The sequence below is a fragment of the Oncorhynchus kisutch genome, linkage group LG14, assembly GCF_002021735.2.
Source record: "Oncorhynchus kisutch isolate 150728-3 linkage group LG14, Okis_V2, whole genome shotgun sequence".
Lineage (NCBI taxonomy): Eukaryota > Metazoa > Chordata > Actinopteri > Salmoniformes > Salmonidae > Oncorhynchus > Oncorhynchus kisutch.
The window spans coordinates 72,600,000-72,621,254 of record NC_034187.2 but is presented as its reverse complement, the minus strand read 5'-3'; the positions used below and the strand labels follow the sequence as shown (position 1 = coordinate 72,621,254).

The 21,255-nt window shown below is 41.8% G+C and overlaps 1 protein-coding gene across 1 annotated transcript in view; it reads left to right on the top strand.

The window, feature by feature from the left end:
* Positions 1-21,255, top strand: part of LOC109904397 (calcitonin gene-related peptide type 1 receptor) — a 57,754-nt gene that overhangs the window by 23,337 nt on the left and 13,162 nt on the right. The window contains exons 8-13 of the mRNA XM_031788901.1: positions 7,079-7,170; positions 10,785-10,911; positions 14,158-14,311; positions 17,076-17,136; positions 17,290-17,356; positions 19,875-20,093. Coding sequence (XP_031644761.1) covers positions 7,079-7,170; positions 10,785-10,911; positions 14,158-14,311; positions 17,076-17,136; positions 17,290-17,356; positions 19,875-20,093 — 720 coding nt within the window. The remainder of the gene's footprint in view (positions 1-7,078; positions 7,171-10,784; positions 10,912-14,157; positions 14,312-17,075; positions 17,137-17,289; positions 17,357-19,874; positions 20,094-21,255) is intronic.

Here is a 21,255-nt window from a genome sequence, read left to right as displayed (position 1 = left end):
GTGAAAAATTATATGAGATACAGTGACATACACTCTGAAGGACTTAAAATTATGAATCCCATATTGGTCTTTCACAGTCAGGCCAACCCAAGCTGTACTGTGCAGGTACACTAATAGTAGGCCCATTACTGAAACAGATAAATGAGGCTGTCAACGGAGTCAGAAATTCACAGGTTTCAGATTTTACCCAACTTTTTGTAACAGAAAAACAACACAATTGTATGTTCTAAGTCCATAACCATGCTTGAACCACATCAGGAGATGACATTTGAGGTCTGGGAACAATCTAAGAAATTTAGATTTTTTTAGTGTAGTTACCCTTTAATTCAAGTGTGCAGACACTTGTTGTTTGGTTAGCTGTTTCTGTCACATGAGATGAAGATTTCAAAAGAAATGGCAACTGGATTGATGCATGATATCATTTTGACAGGTTGGGATAGGCTACTTTTATGCTAGTTAACCTTAAATAGAGAAGGTTTTTGGGAAAGCCTTTCCATCTACCAGAAGACGGTTAGGTCTATCATTGGCATTGCTATATTTTCCCTGTTCCTGAATTATTTGACAGATGGATGTTTCATATTATGAGGCATGTCTTACCTTGCTTCAAAGTAGCCTATAGCCACGTGGAGGCATTGATTTTTTTAGAAAGACTTACTCATAATATGCATTCTCCTGTTTTACTGGTTTTCAAATCAACTTTCTTTCATTGTCTAGCAGCCAAAGGTATTATCCTAGTGATAGTAGTTGCATCTTTAAATCCCCCCTCTCTCTAAATGTCTAGCGGGTATTTCCATCTCTGGAGCACACCGGACTGTTAGCTTAAGAGGCCCATCGGACAAATTCTTCGGCCACTATACCAATTGGCTTGGTTTACAACACAGAGCCCTGCTGATCCGTCTGCTGTCATTATCAGCACGAGGGGGCCACAACAGACTTTTTTCCGTCGCGATGTCCTTCTAAGGCCCTTCTGCTAGCTGCTAGCCCCGGCCCTCTAGCTGCCTGAAGCCACTCACTGGACTCCCATGAATACTCGGCTACGCATGCCTCTCCCTAACATCAATATGTCTTGTCCATTGCTGTTTTGGTTAGTATTTATTGCCTTATTTCACTGTAGAGCCTCTAGCCCTGCTCAATAGGCCTTAGTGAACACGTTAATTCCACCTCCAACACATTCAGTGACATCACCTGGTTAAAATTATATACTGAGAGACAATATCTCTTTCATCGTCACTCTATGCACAGGTTTACCCCCACTGTATTCACATCCTACCATACCTTTATCTGTACATTATGCCTTGAATCTATTCTTCCGCGCCCAGAAATCTGCTCCTTTTACTCTCTGTTCTGAACGTACTAGGCAACCAGTTCTTTTAGCCTTTAGCCGTACCCTTATCCTTCTCCTCCTCTGTTCCTCTGGGATGTGGAGGTTAACCCAGGCCCTGCAGTGCCTAGCTCCACTCCTATTCCCCAGGCGCTCTCATTTGTTGACTTCTGTAACCGTAAAAGCCTTGGTTTCATGCAACATTAAAGCCTCCTCCCTAAATTTGTTTTATTCACTGCCCTAGCACACTCTGCCAACCCGGATGTCCTAGCCGTGTCTGAATCCTGGCTCAGGAAGATTACCAAAACCCCTAAAATTTCCATCCATAACTATAACATTTTCTGACAAGATAGAACTGCCAAAGGGGGCGGAGTTGCAATCACTGCAGCGATAGACTGCAGAGTTCTGTCTTACTATCCATGTCTGTACCCAAACAATTCAAGCTTCTACTTTTAAAAATCCACCTTTCCAGAAACAAGTCTCTCACCGTTGCCGCTTGTTATAGACCCTCTCAGCCCCCAGCTGTGCCCTGGACACCATATGTGAACTGATTGCCCCCCATCTATCTTCAGAGCTCGTGCTGCTAGGTGACCTAAACTGGGACATGCTTGACACCCCGGCCATCCTACAATCTAAGTTTGATGCCCTCAATCTCACACAAATTATCAATGAACCCACCAGGTACAACCCCAAATCTGTAAACATGGGCACCCTCATAGATATCATCCTAACCAACTTGCCCTCCAAATATACCTCTGCTGTTTTCAACCAAGATCTCTGCAATCACTGCCTCATTGCCTGCATCCGTAATGGGTCCACGGTCAAACGACCACCCCTCATCACTGTCAAACGCTCCCTGAAACATCCCTGGGTATCCTGGAAGGATATTGACCTCATCCCGTCAGTAGAGGATGCCTGGTCATTATTTAAAAGTGCCTTCCTCACCATCTTAAATAAGCATGCCTCTTTCGAAAAATGTAGAATCAGGAACAAATATGGTTCTCCCTTGGTTCTCTCCAGACCTGACTGACCTTGACCAGCACAAAAACACCCTGTGGCGTTCTGCATTAGCATCGAATAGCACCCGGGATATGAAACTTTTCAGGGAATTCAGGAACCAATATACACAGGCAGTTAGGAAAGCTAAGGCTAGCTTGTTCAAGCAGAAATTTGCATCCTGTAGCACAAACTCAAAAAAGTTCTGGGACACTGTAAAGTCCATGGAGAATAAGTGCACCTCCTCCCAGCTGCCCACTGCACTGAGGCTAGGAAACACTGTCACCACCGATAAATCCATTATAATAATTTTGAATTTCAATAAGCATTTTTCTACAGCTGGCCATGCTTTCCACCCGACTACCCCTACCCCGGTCAACAGCCCTGCACTCCCCACAGCAACTCGTCCAAGCCTCCCCGATTTCTCCTTCACCCAAATTCAGATAGCTGATGTTCTGAAAGAGCTGCAATATCTGGACCCCTACAAATCAGCCGGGCTAGACAATCTGGACCCTCTCTTTCTAAAATGATCTGCAGAAATTGTTGCAACCCCATCTCTAGCCTGTTCAACCTCTCTTTCTTATCGTCTGAGATTCCCAAAGATTGCAAAGCTGCAGCGGTCATCCCCCTCTTCAAAAGGGGAGACACTCTAGACCCAAACTGCTACAGACCTATATCTATCCTCCCCTGCCTTTCTAAGGTCTCCGAAAGCCAAGTTAACAAACAGATGACCGACCATTTCAAATCTCACCGTACCTTCTCCGCTATGCAATCTGGTTTCAGAGCTGGTTATGGGTGCACCTCAGCCACGCTCAAGGTCCTATCATAACTGCCATCGATATCAGACATTACTGTTCAGCCGTATTCATCGACCTGGCCAAGGCTTTCGACTCTGTCAATCACCACATTCTTATTGGCAGACTCAACAGCCTTGGTTTCTCAAATGATTGCCTCGCCTGGTTCACCAACTACTTCTCTGATAGAGTTTCACCGTGTCAAATCGGAGGTCATGTTGTCTCTGATCCACCTCTACGCAGACAACACCATTCTGTATACGTCTGGCCCTTTGTTGGACACTGTGTTAACTAACCTCCAGACGAGCTTCAATCCCATACAACTCTCCTTCCGTGGCCTCCAACTGCTCTGGACAAGTAAAACTAAATGCATGCTCTTCAACCGATCACTGCCCGCACCTGCCCGCCCATCCAGCATCACTACTCTGGACGGCTCTGACTTAGAATATGTGGATAACTACTGTTAGGTTCTTATTTTTCAGAGTAAATAACCCACGGACACTAGAGAAGCTTTAAACAAGTTTATTCAACCCAAAGGTCCTGTACAGCTGAAATCAGACAGCAAAACATTTCAGACATCACAGTTTATATACATCCCACTTAACACTCCTCCACACTCCTCTTTCTCTCCAATCCTTACATGTTATGGCTCTACAGGAAGCTAATAAAGAGGGTAACAGGATTCCGAACATTTATTACTCTCTTAAGAGAATCTGTCCTCACCTCCTGACCTCAACCCCTCTTTCATCTAATACACAGATGTCCATCTGTCTTCCCTATATCAACCCATCGCTCTCCTCTCCTCCATCAAACACATTCCAAAGCCTTCTGTCTTTCTTCAGAGAACCATTAACTTCTAACATAACACCCAGTCTCTTTCATTTCCTATCATTCATTTAATATCTCAAAGTTTAACTGATTCCAACACTACAAATACCTAGGTGTCTGGTTAGATTGTAAACTCTCCTTCCAGACTCGCATCTCCAATCCAAAATTAAATCTAGAATCCGCTTCCTATTTCGCAACAAAGCATCCTTCACGCATGCTTCCAAACATACCCTCATAAAACTGACCATCCTACCGATCCTCGACTTCGGTGATGTCCTTTATAAAATAGCCTCCAACACTCTACTCAACAAATTGGATGCAGTCTATCACAGTGCCATCCGTTTTGTCATCAAAGCCCCATATACTACCCACCACTTCGACTTGTATGCTCTCGTTGGCTGGCCCTCGATTCACTCTCGTCGCCAAACCCACTGGCTCCAGGTCATCTACAGGTCTCTGCTAAGTAAAGCCCGACCTTATCTCAGCTCACTGGTCACCATAGCAGCACCCACTCATAGCACGCGCTCAAGCAGGTATATCTCACTGGTCACCCCCAAAGTCAATTAATTCTTTGGCCGCCTTTCCTTACAGTTCTCTGCTGCCAATGACTGGAACGAACTGCAAAAATCACTGAAGCTGGAGACGCATATCTCCCTCACTAGCTTTAAGCACCATCTGTCAGAGCAGCTCACAGATCACTGCACCTGTACATAGCCAATCTGTAAACAGTCCATCCAACTATCTCATCCCCTTACTGTGTTTATTTATTTATCTTGCTCCTTTGCACCTCAGTATCTCTACTTGCACATTCATCTTCTGCACATCTACCATTCGTGTGTTTAATTGCTATATTGTAATTACTTCGTCACCATGGGCTGTTTATTGCCTTAACTCCCTTATCTTACCTCATTTGCACTCACTGTATATAGACTTTTTGTTTTCTTTTTCTACTGTATTATTGACTGTATGTTTGTTTATTCCATGTGTAACACTGTGTCGTTGTATGTGTCGAACTGCTATGCTTGATCTTGGCCAGGTCACAGTTGTAAATGAGAACTTGTTCTCAACTAGCCTACCTGGTTAAATAAAGGTGAAATAAAAAATATATATATTTTACAGTCTTTTACAGACTTTTACAGTCTATGGTTCTAGGAAACTCTGCAGACACAGTGATCTGAGCTATCTGATTGGCCAGCAGTAGACCTATAGGTGCACTTGATTTGCTCTCTGGGCCTGCCAAGTGGGTGGAGTTCTACCCTCATTGAACCTTTATTTAACTAGGCAAGTCAGTTATGAACAAATTCTTATTTACAATGACGGCCTACCAAAAGGCAAAAGGCCTCCTGCAGGGACGGGGGCTGTAGGACATATAGGACAAAACACACATCACGACAAGAGAGACAACACTACATAAAGAGACCTAAGACAACAACATAGCAAGGCAGCAACACATGACAACACAGCATGGTAGCAATAGAACATGACAACACATGGTAGCAACACAACATGGCAGCAACACAACATGGTAGCAGCACAAAACAGGGTACAAACATTATTGGGAACAGACAACAGCACAAAGGGCAAGAAGGTAAAGAAAACAATACATCACGCAAAGCAGTATAAGTATAGAATGCAGTGATGTGTCCTATACGGAGCATTGGTGGCAAATCTGATGGCAGAATGGTAAAGAACATCTAGCCACTCAAGAGCATCCTTACTTGCAGATCTATAACTTACATCTCCTTAATCTAGCATGGGTAGGATGGTCATCTGAATCGGGGTTAGTTTGGCAGCTGGGGTGAAAGAGGAGCGATTACGATAGAGGAAACCTAGTCTAGATTTAACTTTAGCCTGCAGCTTTGATACAGTATGTGCTGAGAGAAGGACAGTGTACTGTCCAGCCATACTCCCAAGTACTTGTATGATGTGACTACCTGAAGCTCTAAACCCTCAGAGGTAGTAATCGCACCTGTGGGGAGAGGGACATTTTTCTTACCAAACCACATGATCTTTGTTTTGGAGGTGTTCAAAACAAGGTTAGAGCAGAGAAGCTTGTTGGACACTAAGAAAGCTTTGTTGTAGAGCGTTTAACACAAAATCCGGGGAGGGGCCAGCTGAGTATAAGACTGTATCATCTGCATATAAAGGATAAGAGAGCTTCCTACTGCCTGAGCTATGTTGTTTATGTAAATTGAAAAGAGCGTGGGGCCTAGGATCGAGCCTTGGGGTTCACCCTTGGTGACAGGCAGTGGCTGAGGCAGTAGATGTTCTGACTTTACACACTGCACTCTTTGAGAGAGGTAGTTAGCAAACACAGACACATTAAATGGTTCAAAATGGGAACCCTTTGCCTTCCCGGCCCTAGGGCTACTGAATCAAGTGCAACTGCCGCCAACACCGCAAAACGAATTAAAAAAAATAGGAACCCAAGGCTTTATCATAGTTTTTTTTTACAAAAATGGTTATTGACTAGGAATGGCTTGGAGATTGACCAGTCGACCGACCAGTTAGTGACCACTGTTCTACATGGTAAATGGTTCAAGCGTGGCTTAGTCAAACTGTGATTAGAGTACGAATGAAAACCAGCTGTGCTACAGAGCTTAAGGACCTGATTTGAAATACCCAGGTCCTAGACCTTAAAGGGATACTTTGGGATGTTGGCAGTGAAGCCCTTTATCTGCTTCCCCAGAGTCAAATTAACTCGTTGACACCATTTTTATTTGAGCTGTTCCTGTAAACTTTGTCATTGCGGTAACACTAGTCAATATTGTCTCGCAAAAACTTCCTTCATACTGAACACAGTCATAAACATAGTATCCACGAGTTCATCTGACTCTGGGGAAGTAGATAATCATAATCATGCGTGCCAAAATCCTGAAGTATCCCTTTAAGGTCCTAGTCTCACCCCTTTCATATTTTGTTACATCAGGGTAGCAAATGGAAGTCAGGGTTAATGGTTCATGAATGTCCTTGATGCATCACTGTATGAAATGTTTTGTCATACCTGTGGTATACAACAGCTGTCAGCCAATCAGCATTCAGTGCTCAAACCACCCAGTTTATAATGGTTCATGAATGTCCTTGATGCACCACTGTATGATCCTATTTGTTTTAATGTTCATGTATCTGTATTTTCCAGATGGCCTATATCCTGTACTACATGGCGATTGTGGGTCATGCCTTATCCATAGCCTCCCTCCTGATCTCTCTGGCCATATTCTTCTACTTCAGGTAATTATAGATGATGCTGTTGCTTTCTTTATGAAACAAACTACTGGTTTGATTAGGGAGAGTAGTCGGTCTTGGACTATCAAAGCTTTTTTTTCCACATGATTAATGAATACTTCTGATGATGGTGATAATGATGACGATAATGGTGATTATGGTGAAGATGAAGACACATCTAATCGTGATGAAAATGAGGATGTTGATGATGATAGTGGTGATAAATATGATGAAAGTTATGATAATATTGATGGTGGTGCTGTCCAGGCGGTATAATATATTTCTCCTAAGGATCTGAGAGTGCTTTATCAATCAACTTGTCATTATTTAACTGAAAAGATGGCTGTGTATTTCCTCTGAGATAACTGAATTGTAAAGATGGCTGTGTATTTCCTCTGAGATAACTGAATTGTAAAGATGGCTGTGTGTTTCCTTTGAGATAGCTGAATTGTAAAGATGGCCGTGTGTTTCAACTGATATAACACTGGCAGTGTGCAGTGCGATGGTGATTACATCGTATGTGGATCTATTGGGGCGGTAAGCAAATTGAAGTGGGTCTAGGATGCGTCTAGGATGCGCTCAAAGCGTTGTAGAACGCCACTCTGAATAACGGGGCATGGTTTTGGCTTAACTGCATTGGGAAAAAGAAAGACGCTGTGGGTGTAGCAGACTGGGATAGGGAGAGATTGAATATGCCAGTTGGTCTGCGCATGCTCCGAGAGCGCGGCTTGGGACGCCATCTGGGCCGGCAACCTCGCGAGAGTTAACACGCTTAAATGTCTTACTCACGTTGGCCACGGAGAATGAGAGCCCTCCATCATAGGTAGCTGGCCCCGTTTGTCCTCAAAGCGGGCGAAAAAGGTGTTTAGCTTATCCGGAAGTAAGACGTAGGTGTCCGTGACGTGGCTGGTTTTCCCTATGAGTCCCTGCAACATACCGCCGTTGATAAGTTATTAATATGTCCATTCACTCTTGATTTCTTTGCTATCTTGAAGCTGAAAGGGTTCTCCCGGTTGTCCCCATAGGATAACCCTTGAATAACCATTTTTGGTTGCAGGTAGAACCCTTTTGGGTTCCATGTAGAACCCTTTCTATAGAGGGTCGCGTTCTACATGGAACCCAAAAGGGTTCTACCTGGATCAAAAAGAGTTCTAACTGGAACCAAAAAGGTTTCTCCTGTGGGGACAGCTGAAGAAGCTTTTTGCAACCTTTTTTCTAAGAGTCTATAACCATTAGGCCATTATCCTTGAATAAACATTATGGGGGACATAACTGCAGGAGCAAAAACAACATTTCTGCATCACATTGGTTAATATAGACATGGGATAGTTCTCATTTGGCTCAGTTGCCAATGTGAAAATTCCCAAAAAGTTGACATTTGACGTGTTTCAAATCTCAATGGATATAGCAAGTAGGGTGTTAACCAGCAAATGCAGCTGTGGGTCAACGTAGGTTTTCTAACAGACTGCAATGTGAGCCAACGTACAGTAGGTCTTGTAACAGACTGCAATGTGAGCCAACGTACAGTAGGTCTTGTAACAGACTGCAAAGTTCCGCAAAGTTTATACCTGCTCATAAATCTAGCTAAGACATAGTTCAGGTTCATATCTTAGTAGCCAACTAGCCGCTATCCAAAACAAAAGTAAACGCTCAAACTACACTGTGTGTGTCATGACACGAATCAGATAGAATAGATCCTTTCTTGGCATTGTAAAACATCAATGGACGATCAAAGCGATCAGCTAATTATGACCTCAATTACGTTTTAAAGATGGCAAGCAAAGCATTGCTTTTTAGGGGAACATCGTTTTTATGATCATGGCACTATATTTATAGGCTGATCCCTTTAAAACTGAAAGTCTTAATGTTCCCAGATGTGCAGTTTACAGTGGTATTTGACGCAGTACAGCTGCACTTCTAATTTATGGCCTCCACTTCAGCACTGCCAGGACTCACCGACAAAAAATACTCCAGCTAGCTGTGGAAAAATAGAGTTGGGTTAGCTTAAAAAATATTGTATCACTGTGCAGTCTGATCCTGTCCTAATGCATACATGATGCTTGTTGTCATAAAATGGCTGTCTGTTTTGACAGGGTCTGTCTGATTAAAGTGTCAATGTACATGGGGTTATCATTTTGGTAGTTCCTGCTATTACTGTACCTTGCATGCCAGACGTTGCTGAAACTCCTTTAGCTTGTTTAGGTGTAGTCTGAGAACATCCATACAGCATCTTCAGATGAAGAGCGTTCTTCTGTCTGTTCTATTTTCTGCTTATCCTAGTTTGAAGATATTTTGCTAATACATCCATTTACTTCTGTTGGGCCATTTAAAGTTAGCCTTGTTCTCAAAGACATCACACACCACTGACCCACAATAAGTCATTTACTAATGCTGCCATGCTGAGATTTCTTCTTCTTCTTCTTCTTCTATAAACAACACATTTACAGCAAGACTGCTACATTAGCTTCCGATGTCTGGAGACAAATAACAGGACATTGTTGCTGTACACAGGTTTGGCACAAAGTGTTTTCACTCCAGTAAACACTGTTCCATCCTATCTTTAATTGCTCGTGTTTGGCATTACTTTCCTAACCTTTTTATAGTAAATAGTATCATTTGGTACCACTGCCATCCATATGGATGATGGCGCTTTTGATTACTGATGATTGTACCCCCACTACTTTGTAAATGACTTATTATGTGACTAATATGCTTCTGTATCAGATTCCGTGAGAATCAGGAAGCTCCACAGGGACCTCAAATACAGTCGTCAATAATATTTTTTGACAACTGATTCCACTTATTGTCGGACGTTGTGTGCGCCAGTATTTAGCACTGCTGAACCCGAAGCAAATGATTTCAGTTCTTTGGTGTTGCTTGAGAGAATTACTGTGTATTCTTATACCAGTTTACAGCATGCTCTGAATGGAAAGAGAATCTGTATTTATATTTTACAAAAGGATCCTTCGTTCAGATGACCGCAACATCTGACTAAGTCATTATGGGCCAGAGTTAGTCATTCCAATGGTTCATGTTATTTATCGTCCTGTTTACTTCATCAAAGCTCGAAACATCTTTTTTTGTAGGATTTAATATGTTGAAGTTGCGGATTTAGTTTTTATTGCAAAGTGCAGAATGGATTTTTCATCATGAATATTCATTATTTTGATGATGTTAAAATTCGATTTGCATACAGTTCCATTATTTTTTTTTTATCGTTTCTCATGACAAGAATAATTTACCTCCAGTTTTGCAGATTATATTCTCATCTGTGACTGTTAACTGTGAAGTTATTTTTCATATTTCACATACTAACGATTTATATTGAAGTTTGTTCTCTCGTTTCAGACATACAATTTACACTCTGTATCACTTACAATTCTGTAACCTATGTTATCGACAGCATTCCTTATATATTTTCACACTAAAAAATGAGATCATCAGCTTAATCATTTTGCTTCTGTCATTTAGTAAATTGTTTGATGTCGCTCTCTCTGTGAATGTCTGCTGGGGTAACTGTGAATGTCTGCTGGGGTAACTGTGAATGTCTGCTGGGGTAACCGCAGCCAGACCCACATCATATGTTAACTTTATTATGCTGTTACTTTGTCTTCACTCAGGAACCTGAGCTGCCAAAGGATCACGCTTCATAAGAACCTCTTTGTTTCCTATGTCCTCAACTCCGCCCTAACTCTCATCTACCTCATAGCAGTGGTCAACAACCCAGATGTAGTGGGAAGAAATCCAGTAAGTGTCACTTTACTTCACTCAACCCATATCACAGTCAAACACATCACAGAAATACATTTCACATTTAAGGTCAAGAAGATCAATGGGAAGAGGAAATATAATGTACGACTCTTCAGTGTTGCTCAGAGTTGCACTGCATGATCATTTCAAAATAATACTTGTTTGAATTCTTAAAAACGATGTGGCCCTCGAGCACTATTTTATTTCATTCAAATGAGTTTACTCTATATCAGCTGTTTTTTCTAAAAGCGTTCGTTAGAATATAATTTCTTATTTTCAGCATATCTTTTTAATGTGTTTTGCCATTAACAGACAGCCCAGAGCTATACTTCTCATATCACTCAGACTTCTTTCATTTGTCAGACTTTTGAACTGTTGCCACTCGTTGAGTTTCAGTCAGACGTGAATTCTTTGTATCCTGAGGTCTGTTAAGGTGAAGATAGTAAATCTGCCTCTATGGAATGTGACATTACTGTATCTGGTATAATCATCCCTTTCTGATACTTTCAGTATTGTCTTTTAAGAGACAATTTCATTGTCCACCTTTCAATGGAAAGGATTTGAATAAATCAGCTTCTTATTATACAGTATTGTGACTCAGCAGACAGAGTTACAGAGTCGCAGTTCCATAAAAATATAACGTTTTTTTTTTTTTAAGAGGTCTGAGAATTGTAGAGATGATCTTAATATAGAGAAATAGCTAGAACATGGGCTTGTAGAGATGGATAGCCTATGAGTAGAGACATTCGTTTTTTTCCCAGTTAGGTTAAATGGTTAGTAAAAGACTGCTGGCCCAATGTATATATACAGTAAGGTCCTGTTATCATTCTCTCGATTGGAGCATCTCTTTAGAGATGTCCTTCAGTTTAGCCAGACACAGAAAAATACTGTCGTCTGGGTTTGATTTTCAGCGTCTCTTCTCTTCTCCCCGTACCATCACGTTCTCACTGGAGAAACAGACTTCAAGCCTAATCCAACTGGCATATTCACAGTGGAAGATTTATTCAGATATACCAACTGACCCTGGTGATCCAACCGACAGGGAGAAAGGAACGACAGCTTTCAAAATGAGTATGAATAGCTATGTTCTAGCAGCATTGGCTCAGAACCACCTTTCCCAATCTGTCTTAAATTTATTATAATCTGCTTGTTTTGAAAAGCAAGAGAACCAAATTGTAGTTTGTCTTTCACACCTCAGACAACATGGTCTTAATTTCCAGGGATGGGATGAAAAGAAATCCCATCACAGTTGGTTGCACATACTACATGTCTTTAGTGGAACATGTTGAAATCCTAGAGCGGCAAATTTAGATGGGGTCGGTCTGTGTTCTGACTGCATGTTTGATTTAGAGATGTGGTGCTCTGCTGGGAGAATAGACTCAGCTCTCTCTGAACAAAAATAACAAGGTCTCTTTCTCTCTGGCGGATCACAGCAGAGACTAGTAGTCTGCCAGTAGTGAAAGAGGAGTGGATCCCTAGTGCTCAGGTCAAGTAGGGCAAAGACTTGAGACACACTTTGGAATCGTCAGACATGAGTGCCTTAAACTCTGTTCCATAAAACATTGAGAACCATCCAGACTGCCCCATTACATTAGGCTGTGGTTATGAAGTGGTGAGACGTTTTTTGTGTGAGTTTTTAAAATTGAACCTCTACAGGATCAGTGGATTCCTCGCGTAATGGTTGAGCTAACGTAGGCTAATGTGTTTAGCATGAGGCTGTAAGTAACAAGAACATTTCCCAGGACATAGACATATCTGATATTGGCAGAAATTATTTTTAATTATTTTTAATCTAACTGCACTGTCCAATTTACAGTAGCTATTACAGTGAAATAATACCATGCTATTGTTTGAGGAGAGTGCACAGTTAGGAACTTGAAAATGTATTAATAAACAATTTAGGCATATTTGGGCAGTCTTGATACAAAACTTGGAACAGAAATGCGATGGTTCATTGGATCAGTCTAAAACTTTGCACATACACTGCTACCATCTCAAATCTAAACTGGAATAATACATTATGGCCTTTTTCTTGCATTTCAAACACGACGGTACATGAATTTAACATTTTCACAAACTTCGAAGAGTTTCCTTTCAAATGGTATCAAGAACATGCATATCCTTGCTTCAGGTCCAGAGCTACAGGCAGTTAGATTTGGGTGTAATTTTAGGCAAAAAATGAAAAAAAAGGGGCAGATCCTTAAGAGGTTTTTAACTAGGCAAGTCAGGTTAAGAACAAATTATTATTTACAATGACGGCCAACCCTGGCCTAACCCTAACCCGGACGACGCTAGGCCAATTGTGCGCCTCTCTATGGGACTCCCAATCACGACCGGTTGTGATACAGCCTGGAATCAAACCAGGGTCTGTAGTGACGCCTCTAGCGCTGAGATACAGTGCCTTAGACCGTTGCGCCACTCGGGAGCTCCCATGAAGTGTTCTGATCACACCAATAGACCTTAGTAATGTCAACTGTCTTTCACCATACATGTAATGCCGCAGGAGAAATAGGAGGAGGAGGAAGAGGGGAGAGGAGGAGGTGACATATGGCTAAGAGTTTGTGGGTGACTGACAGGTTTTTAAGGCTGCGTATGCTGCATACACGGACCTCAGGGACAGGAGACTAGCTAATACCAATGCCAGTATCTTCTAATTAGATCAGCACACTTGGAGACAGAGGGCTGAGAACCAGGAATCTCAACCAGGGAAAAACTAGAGGATGAGCCTCAGTTAATATGTATGGGCCCGTCCCAAATGGAACTCTGTTCCCTATATAAGTGCACCACTTTTGACCAAGTCCCATCTTAGAAGAAAAGGTGCTATCAATAACCTAAAAGGGTCCTTCGGTTGTCCCCATAGGAGAACCTTTTGAAGAACCCTTGTTATTTGTAGAAAATAGGGAGCCATTTGGGAAGCACACCCATTAAAAAAATAGAAAGGCTTTAAAAGACAGAAAGAGACATATGATAGTATGGTGTTGACTGACAAGAATGTGGGGATATTATTGAACAGAATATAGGCTGCTTAACAGTCTATTTTGTCTGGCAAATACAACTATCTGAAATGTGGAGCGAGGGATACTCTGTGGCTCGAGCAGTAAGGAGTAAACGGATAAACATCCTCCTCTCGGAAAATCATAATACCCCACTAACGATATTGTGTCAGGGCTGGTTGAGTGTTGGGCTTTGTGTTGTTGTTGTTATTGTCTCTGTGTGACTCTCTGTGATCCTAATCCCCTGCAGGTTGGCTGTAAGGTGTTGCACTTCTTCCACATGTACATGTTGGGCTGTAACTACTTCTGGATGCTGTGTGAGGGGATCTATCTGCACACGCTCATTGTGGTGGCTGTGTTCGCTGAGGAGCAGCATCTACACTGGTACTACCTCCTAGGCTGGGGTGAGTCTTACTACCTGCCTTAACCACAGATCTAGGATCAGTGGTTATAGTCAGCAATAGAAGGTCAACAGTCAATTCAATAATCCAGAGTTGAATGGTCACAAAACCAAAAAAGGTGAACCAAAAAGTTTGAAATGTCCTTAAATCCTACGTCTCAAAAACGGTTAAATTCTTTCTACAAAAATATAAATTATAATCCAATAAGAAGTGTAGGAGAGTCAATCAACAAAGGAAAAAATTATAAATGATAAACCAAAGATTATCTACATGTTGACAAGATGCTGGACTGCTCGTATGCTCGTATGCTGTGTTCATAACCAATTGAGAAGGTGGTATTTACCACATACGACTGGGAATTACCTCCAACTGGTAATTACTAGTGGGAAACTTGTCGATCATCCCTGAGCTCCAACTTCTCCAGATGCTGACCTCTGGCGTCACCTACTAAGGAATTGACCTTGATTACATTTTTCGGCAGTTAAATGCAACAAAAATAACATTTTATAAAAGCAATCTAATGAATCTATTTTTGTAACACAAATGTGTTTACATGCGTGATAGTTGTACTTTTAGTTTATGCTTGATGCAGCTTGTGGCCATTAGCAAATCAGCGTTTCTGAACGAGTTCAAAGCACGTGAATGCATGCAACTGGTATGTATGACTTCACAACTGGAAATTACCACCTTCCCACTTGGTTATGAATGCAGCATAACAATGGGAATAAATGTCCACAAAGGCGGAAGGCAAGCGATAGGAGGCGGTATCAGGCTGGAACATTCTAGCTCATAAGAGGGCAAATACGCATGTGAACAGCAGCGACAACTCCGATATGAAATAGTTTTTCTCAAAGTTGCCTGAATGCCATGTGCGTCCATTTATTTACCTTCGTAACAACCTAAACATTACTACATTTATATTTAATATAATAAGCCTCACATAGTAAATTGGAAATGTCATTATTTGTTGACCAAAGTCTTTTCTGCTTCTCGCTGTATTTTTCACACGGACAGATTCTGGGGCGCATTTAGGCCTCTCACGTAGCCTCTTCCTCTCTGGATAAACTCACCACTCCTTGGTGATGATAGGAAGTCCTTATGTGAGAGTAGTCCAGTAATTCCCTTTCTCAAGGCAGATAACCCAAGGGAACAGGTTTCTACCACAGGTAGCCGGTTGCACCTTAATTGGGTTAATTGGCTTCCATGTGTTTGATACCATTCCATTCACTCCATTCCAGCTTTATTAGAAACCGTCCTCCCGTCAGCAGCCTCCTGTGGTTCCTCCAGCACACACTATTTAAAATTGAATTAATTGTTTCTCAAACCATGGCCATTTCTCTCTCCTCTTTCTACTATACTTAGTGACAGTCCTCATTTTTAACCATCAAAAGAAATTTAATTTAATGAATTTAATGATGCAGTCGTTTAGCCAGATGTAGGCTATTCACCTTTATGTTGACCTCACTAAAACAGAATCCATAACTTTGACAGTGCACCTTGCCCATCTTTTTATGGGTAATTTATTAGATTTTCTCTGTACTCTATTCTGTTTTGTAATTATATTTACATACCACAAAAAACGATGTCTGAGTTAACACGATATGGTAACAAGTCTGTACAGCAGCTTGTTGTATGTTACAGTTTGTTCTAAACGTTAAGCTCTTACCTAGCCTCGGAGTCCTCTGCTCCCTTATTATGATTCATAGCCTATCTTCATCACTGTAGACATAAAATAACATAGTAAACAGCTCCCAACATATCGCTGGACCACACATAGATCAGCTTGTGTCACACAACAGGATGGGACAGAGTCTGTGTTGGGACACAGGATCAGAGACAACCCTGTTAACCGCGACATTCCCCATGTGTCGAACCTGCCAAACCTTGCATCAGATTGACAGCTTTATTAGCTCTTCCTATTGGATAGCAGCTATTAACATGCTGTCTGTTCTGATTAAAGGAGGAGTGTTATAGTATGAGCCCTGGCCACCCGATAAGTGGTACGATATAACTGTGAATGATCGGCCATTATTAAAGATGCGGGGATATAACTTCGGGGCAGTAGCTACAGTATCTTTCACACAGCCACCCAAAGGGATGGAGGGATGGATGGAGAGAGGGAGAGAGGGATAAGAGAGAGGGATGGCGGACCTTGATAAAGGACTTCTAAACTGACCCGATGCTCGGATTCATCTGTTTCATCTGTTTATGGCCCCAGCTAAAATGAGAACCACAATAAATACTGGCATGGTTGTGTTGTTTTTAGGGAAAGGATTGAACCAGACTTGGTAAGTAGAGGAAATGGCCTCGTATGGGGTTGTTCTTGCTAAGCTTGTAGCAGACAACATAAGCTTGTTTTGAGTTTAGAAAGAGCTTCCACTGTCTGTTCTGTCAGGTATCTTCACTATAAATGATCAATACTTAACAGCCTTAAAGGGACAGTTCAAAGGGATATCCACTTTGTTTATGCTAATTTTTTATTTTGAGTGAAAGGGAAAGGGGGTTACCTAGTCAGTTGTACAACTTAATGCCTTCAACTGAAATCAGAGAGGTGCGGGGGCGACCTTCCCCTTTAACTTCTTCTATACAGGTTACAGTACAGTAGATATGCAAAAAGTTACTCTTATAAATGAGGAATTACACACAAATTACTGTCGTAAAAATAATATAGCTGTTTACTTTATAATAAACACAACATCATTAGTTCATGAATTGATTAATTCAAGTTTTGCAGATGTCCTTACAGTGTTTGTCTTCTGGTTTCCAGGGTTTCCCTTAGTGCCTGCATCCATTCACGCCGTGGCGAGGAAGAAGTATTTTGATGACAAGTGAGTAATGGTCCTCTGCACTAGTATTGTAAATAAGCTGAGCAGCTGTGTGGTGGGCTGCAGTAAACAGATCTATGAAGGAGAAGAAGAATACTTCATTGTCTGTTTGTAGAGAGGGACTTGTTTAATGGCTAATGTTTCTCTTTCCTGTAGCTGCTGGATGAGTGTTGAGACCCACCTGCTCTACGTGGTCCACGGTCCCATCATGGCAGCGCTGCTCGTAAGTCACACCCTACTCAATTGAATTACCTGAAGTGGACACTCAAGGCTACATCCTGTACAGCCTGGTCGCATAGACTAGACATAACATAGCAAACGTAAATCTGGGACACCGAAATTAGTATGATATGTTACATTCGGTATGGATGCATAAGACAGAAAGTTACTTAATGCGAACTTTTAGGAACTCAAAAGGTTGCACATATGAATCTCATCACGGACAATTTTAGCAGTTTAGGTAATTAGCAACTTTGCAACTATAATAAATAAAAATCTAAATGCAACAATTTCAAAGATTTTACTGAGTTACAATTCATATAAGGACATCATTCAATTGAAATAAGACCTTAATCTATGGATTTCACTTGACTGGACAGGGGTGCAGCCATGGGTGGACCTGGGAGGGCATAGGCCCACCCACTGGGGAGCCAGGCCCAGCCAATAATAATTTGTTTTTCCCCACAAAAGGGCTTCATTACAGACAGAAATATTCCTCAGCACCCCAACCCCCTCAGGCAAGGCTGGTTGGCTGTACTGACAAATTCTCTAAAACAACGCTGGAGGCAGTTTATGGTAGAGAAATTAACATTCAGTTATCTGGCAACAGCTCTGGTGGAAATTCCTGCAGTCAGCATGCCAATTGCACTCTCCCTCAATACTTGAGACATCTGTGGCATTGTGTTGTGTATCAAAACATTTTAAAGTGGCCTTTTATTGTCCCCAGCATAAGGTGGGTTAAGATCACATGGTCCGTCAACTGTATGCAAGGTCTTACCGAAATTTGACTTCCTTTTTATCCCAACCCCTCCACATACAGCACCAGTCACAAGTTTGGACACACCTACTCATTCAAGGGTTTTTCTTAATTTTTGACTATTTTCTACATTGTAGAATAACAGTGAAGACATCAAAACTATGAAATAACACATATGGAATCATGTAGTAACCAGAAAAGTGTTAAACAAATCAAAATACATTTTATATTTTAGATTCTTCAAAGTAGCCACCCTTTACCTTGACGACAAGGCACACTCTTGGCATTCTCTCAAACAGCTTCTTGAGGAATGCTTTTCCAACAGTTTTGAAGGAGTTCCCACATATGCTGAGCACTTGTTGGCTGGTTTTCCTTCACTCTGTCCAACTCATCCCAAACCATCTCAATTGGGTTGAGGTCGGGTGATTGTGGAGGCCAGGTCATCTGTTGCAGCACTCCATCACTCTTCTTCTTGGTCAAATAGCCCTTACACAGCCTGGAGGTGTGTTTTGGGCCATTGTCCTGTTGAAAAACAAATGATAGTCCCACTAAGTGCAAACCAGATGGGATGGCGTATCGCTGCAGAATGCTGTGGTAGCCATGCTGGTTAAGTGTGCCTTGAATTCTAAATAAATAATGGACAGTGTCACCAGCAAAGTACCCCCTCTCTCCATCACACCTCCTTCTCCATGCTTCACGGTGGGAACCACACATGCGGAGATAATCCGTTAACCTACTCTGCGTCTCACAAAGACACGGCGGTTGGAACCAAAACTCTCAAATTTGGGCTCATCAGTCCAAAGGACAGATTTCCACCGGTCTAATGTCCATTGCTTGTGTTTCTTGGCCCAAGTCTCTTCTAATTATTGGTGTCCTTTAGTAGCGGTTTCTTTGCAGACATTCGATAATGAAGGAATGATTCACGCAGTCTCCTCTGAACAGTTGATGTTGAGATGTGTCTGTTACTTGAACTTTGTGAAGCATTTATTTGGGCTGCAATCTGAGCTGCAGTTAAATATAATGTACTTATCCTCTGCAGCAGATGTAACACTGGGTCTTCCTTTCCTGTGGCAGTCCTCATGAGAGCCAGTTTCATTATAGCGCATGATGGTTTTTGCAACTGCACAATTCTTGACATTTTCCTGATTGACTGACCTTCATGTCTTAAAGTACAAATTGACTGTCATGTCTCTTTGCTTATTTGAGCTGTTCATGCCAGAATATGGACTTGGTATTTTATCAAATAGGGCTATCTTCTGTATACCATCCCTACCTTCTCACAACACAACTGATTGGCTGAAACGCATTCAGAAGGAAAGAAATTCCACAAATGAACTTTTAACAAGGCACACCTGTTAATTGAAATGCATTCCAGGTGACTACCTCATGAAGCTGGTTGAGAGAATACCAAGCTTGTGCAAAGCTGTCATCAAGGCGAAGGGTGGCTACTTTGAAGAATTTCAAATATAAAATATATTTTGATTTGTTTAACACTTTTTTGGTTACTACATGATTTAATATGTGTTATTTCATAGTTTTGATTTCTTCACTATTATTCTACAATGTAGAAAATAGTCAAAATAAAGAAACTTTTCAATGGTACTGTATATATACAGGATGGAGAGGTTGGAGCAGGGGGATGCCACACTGGGCGCACTTGGAGCAGTTGTTGTGGCAGGTTAAGTGCCTTGCTAAATGGCACAATTGTAGGAAATGGCATCTAGGATTCTATACTATAAAATCCTTTCTTTCTTTTATTTCCCAGGTAAATCTGTTCTTCTTGTTAAACATCGTGAGGGTGCTGGTTACTAAGCTGAGGGACACCCACCGGGCAGAGTCTAACATGTACATGAAGGCAGTGAGAGCTACCCTGATCCTGGTCCCTCTCCTGGGCATCCAGTTTGTCATCTTCCCCTGGAGGCCAGAGAACCGCCTGGCGGGGGAGGTCTACGACTACATCATGCATATATTAATGCATTACCAGGTAATGACTACCGTAATTGCTGGACTATTAAGCGCACCTGAATATAAACCGCACCCACTGAATTATTAAAAAATATGTATTCTGTACATAAATAAGCTGCACATGTCTATAAGCCGCAGGTGCCTACTGGTACATTGAAACAAATTAACTTTACACATTAACAAAACACGGCTTGTAACAAAAATAAAAACAGTAGCCTACCTATCACTATCTTCCTCCTCCTGTGCACTGAAACCACTGAAGTCATCTCCTTCAGTGTCGGAGTTGAATAGCCTCAGAATTGCTTCATCCGATGTTGGATCATTTTCATTGTCGCTCTCGTCACTTTCATCCGGAGGCAAATTCCCCGCTGAGCTCATGCTGCCCCTTCAACACGCAGCAGTCCAGCCTTTCGAAACCCGTTGATAATGGATTTTTTGACAATGCTCCACGCTGTCAGGACCCACTGGCAGACTTGACCATAAGTTGCTCTTCGCCTGCGGCCCGTTTTAGTGAAGGATTTCTCCCCACTTGTCATCCAAGCCTCCCGCTGAACAAGGAGCGCCACCTTAAATGCACGATTTACACTGATGTCGAGTGGCTGCAAATACTTTGGGCCATCTGCTTTTCTTCCCTCTGAAAGCTTTTGTTGTCTTTCTGCACTGAGTCAGTTCCTCACGCTGCTGTTTCCAACGTCTTATCATCGACTCATTAAGGCCAAGCTCCCATGCAGCAGCTCTATTTCCTTTTCCAACAGCCAGATCGATCGCCTTCAACTTGAAAGCTGCATCATATGCATTTCTCCGTGTCTTTGCCATGATGAGGGTGACATGATGATGGGAAGTTTGAGCGCGCTCGATTTACGTCACATTATGTGACGGTGCTCAGTTTTTTGGCGGCATGAATCTTGTGAAAGCGGGAAAAATCCATGAATTAGCCATTGTATAAACCGCGAGGTTCAAAGTGTGGGAATAAAGTAGCGGCTTATATACCGGAAATTACGGTACATTATGCATATATTACCAGGTAGTGACTACATCATGCATATATTACCAGGTAATGACTACATCATGCATATATTACCAGGTAATGACTGTATCATACATACACCATTATCTGTTTTTTTACACTGCTGCTACTCGCAGTTTATTATATCACTGTCTGTTATCTATCACCCCAACCT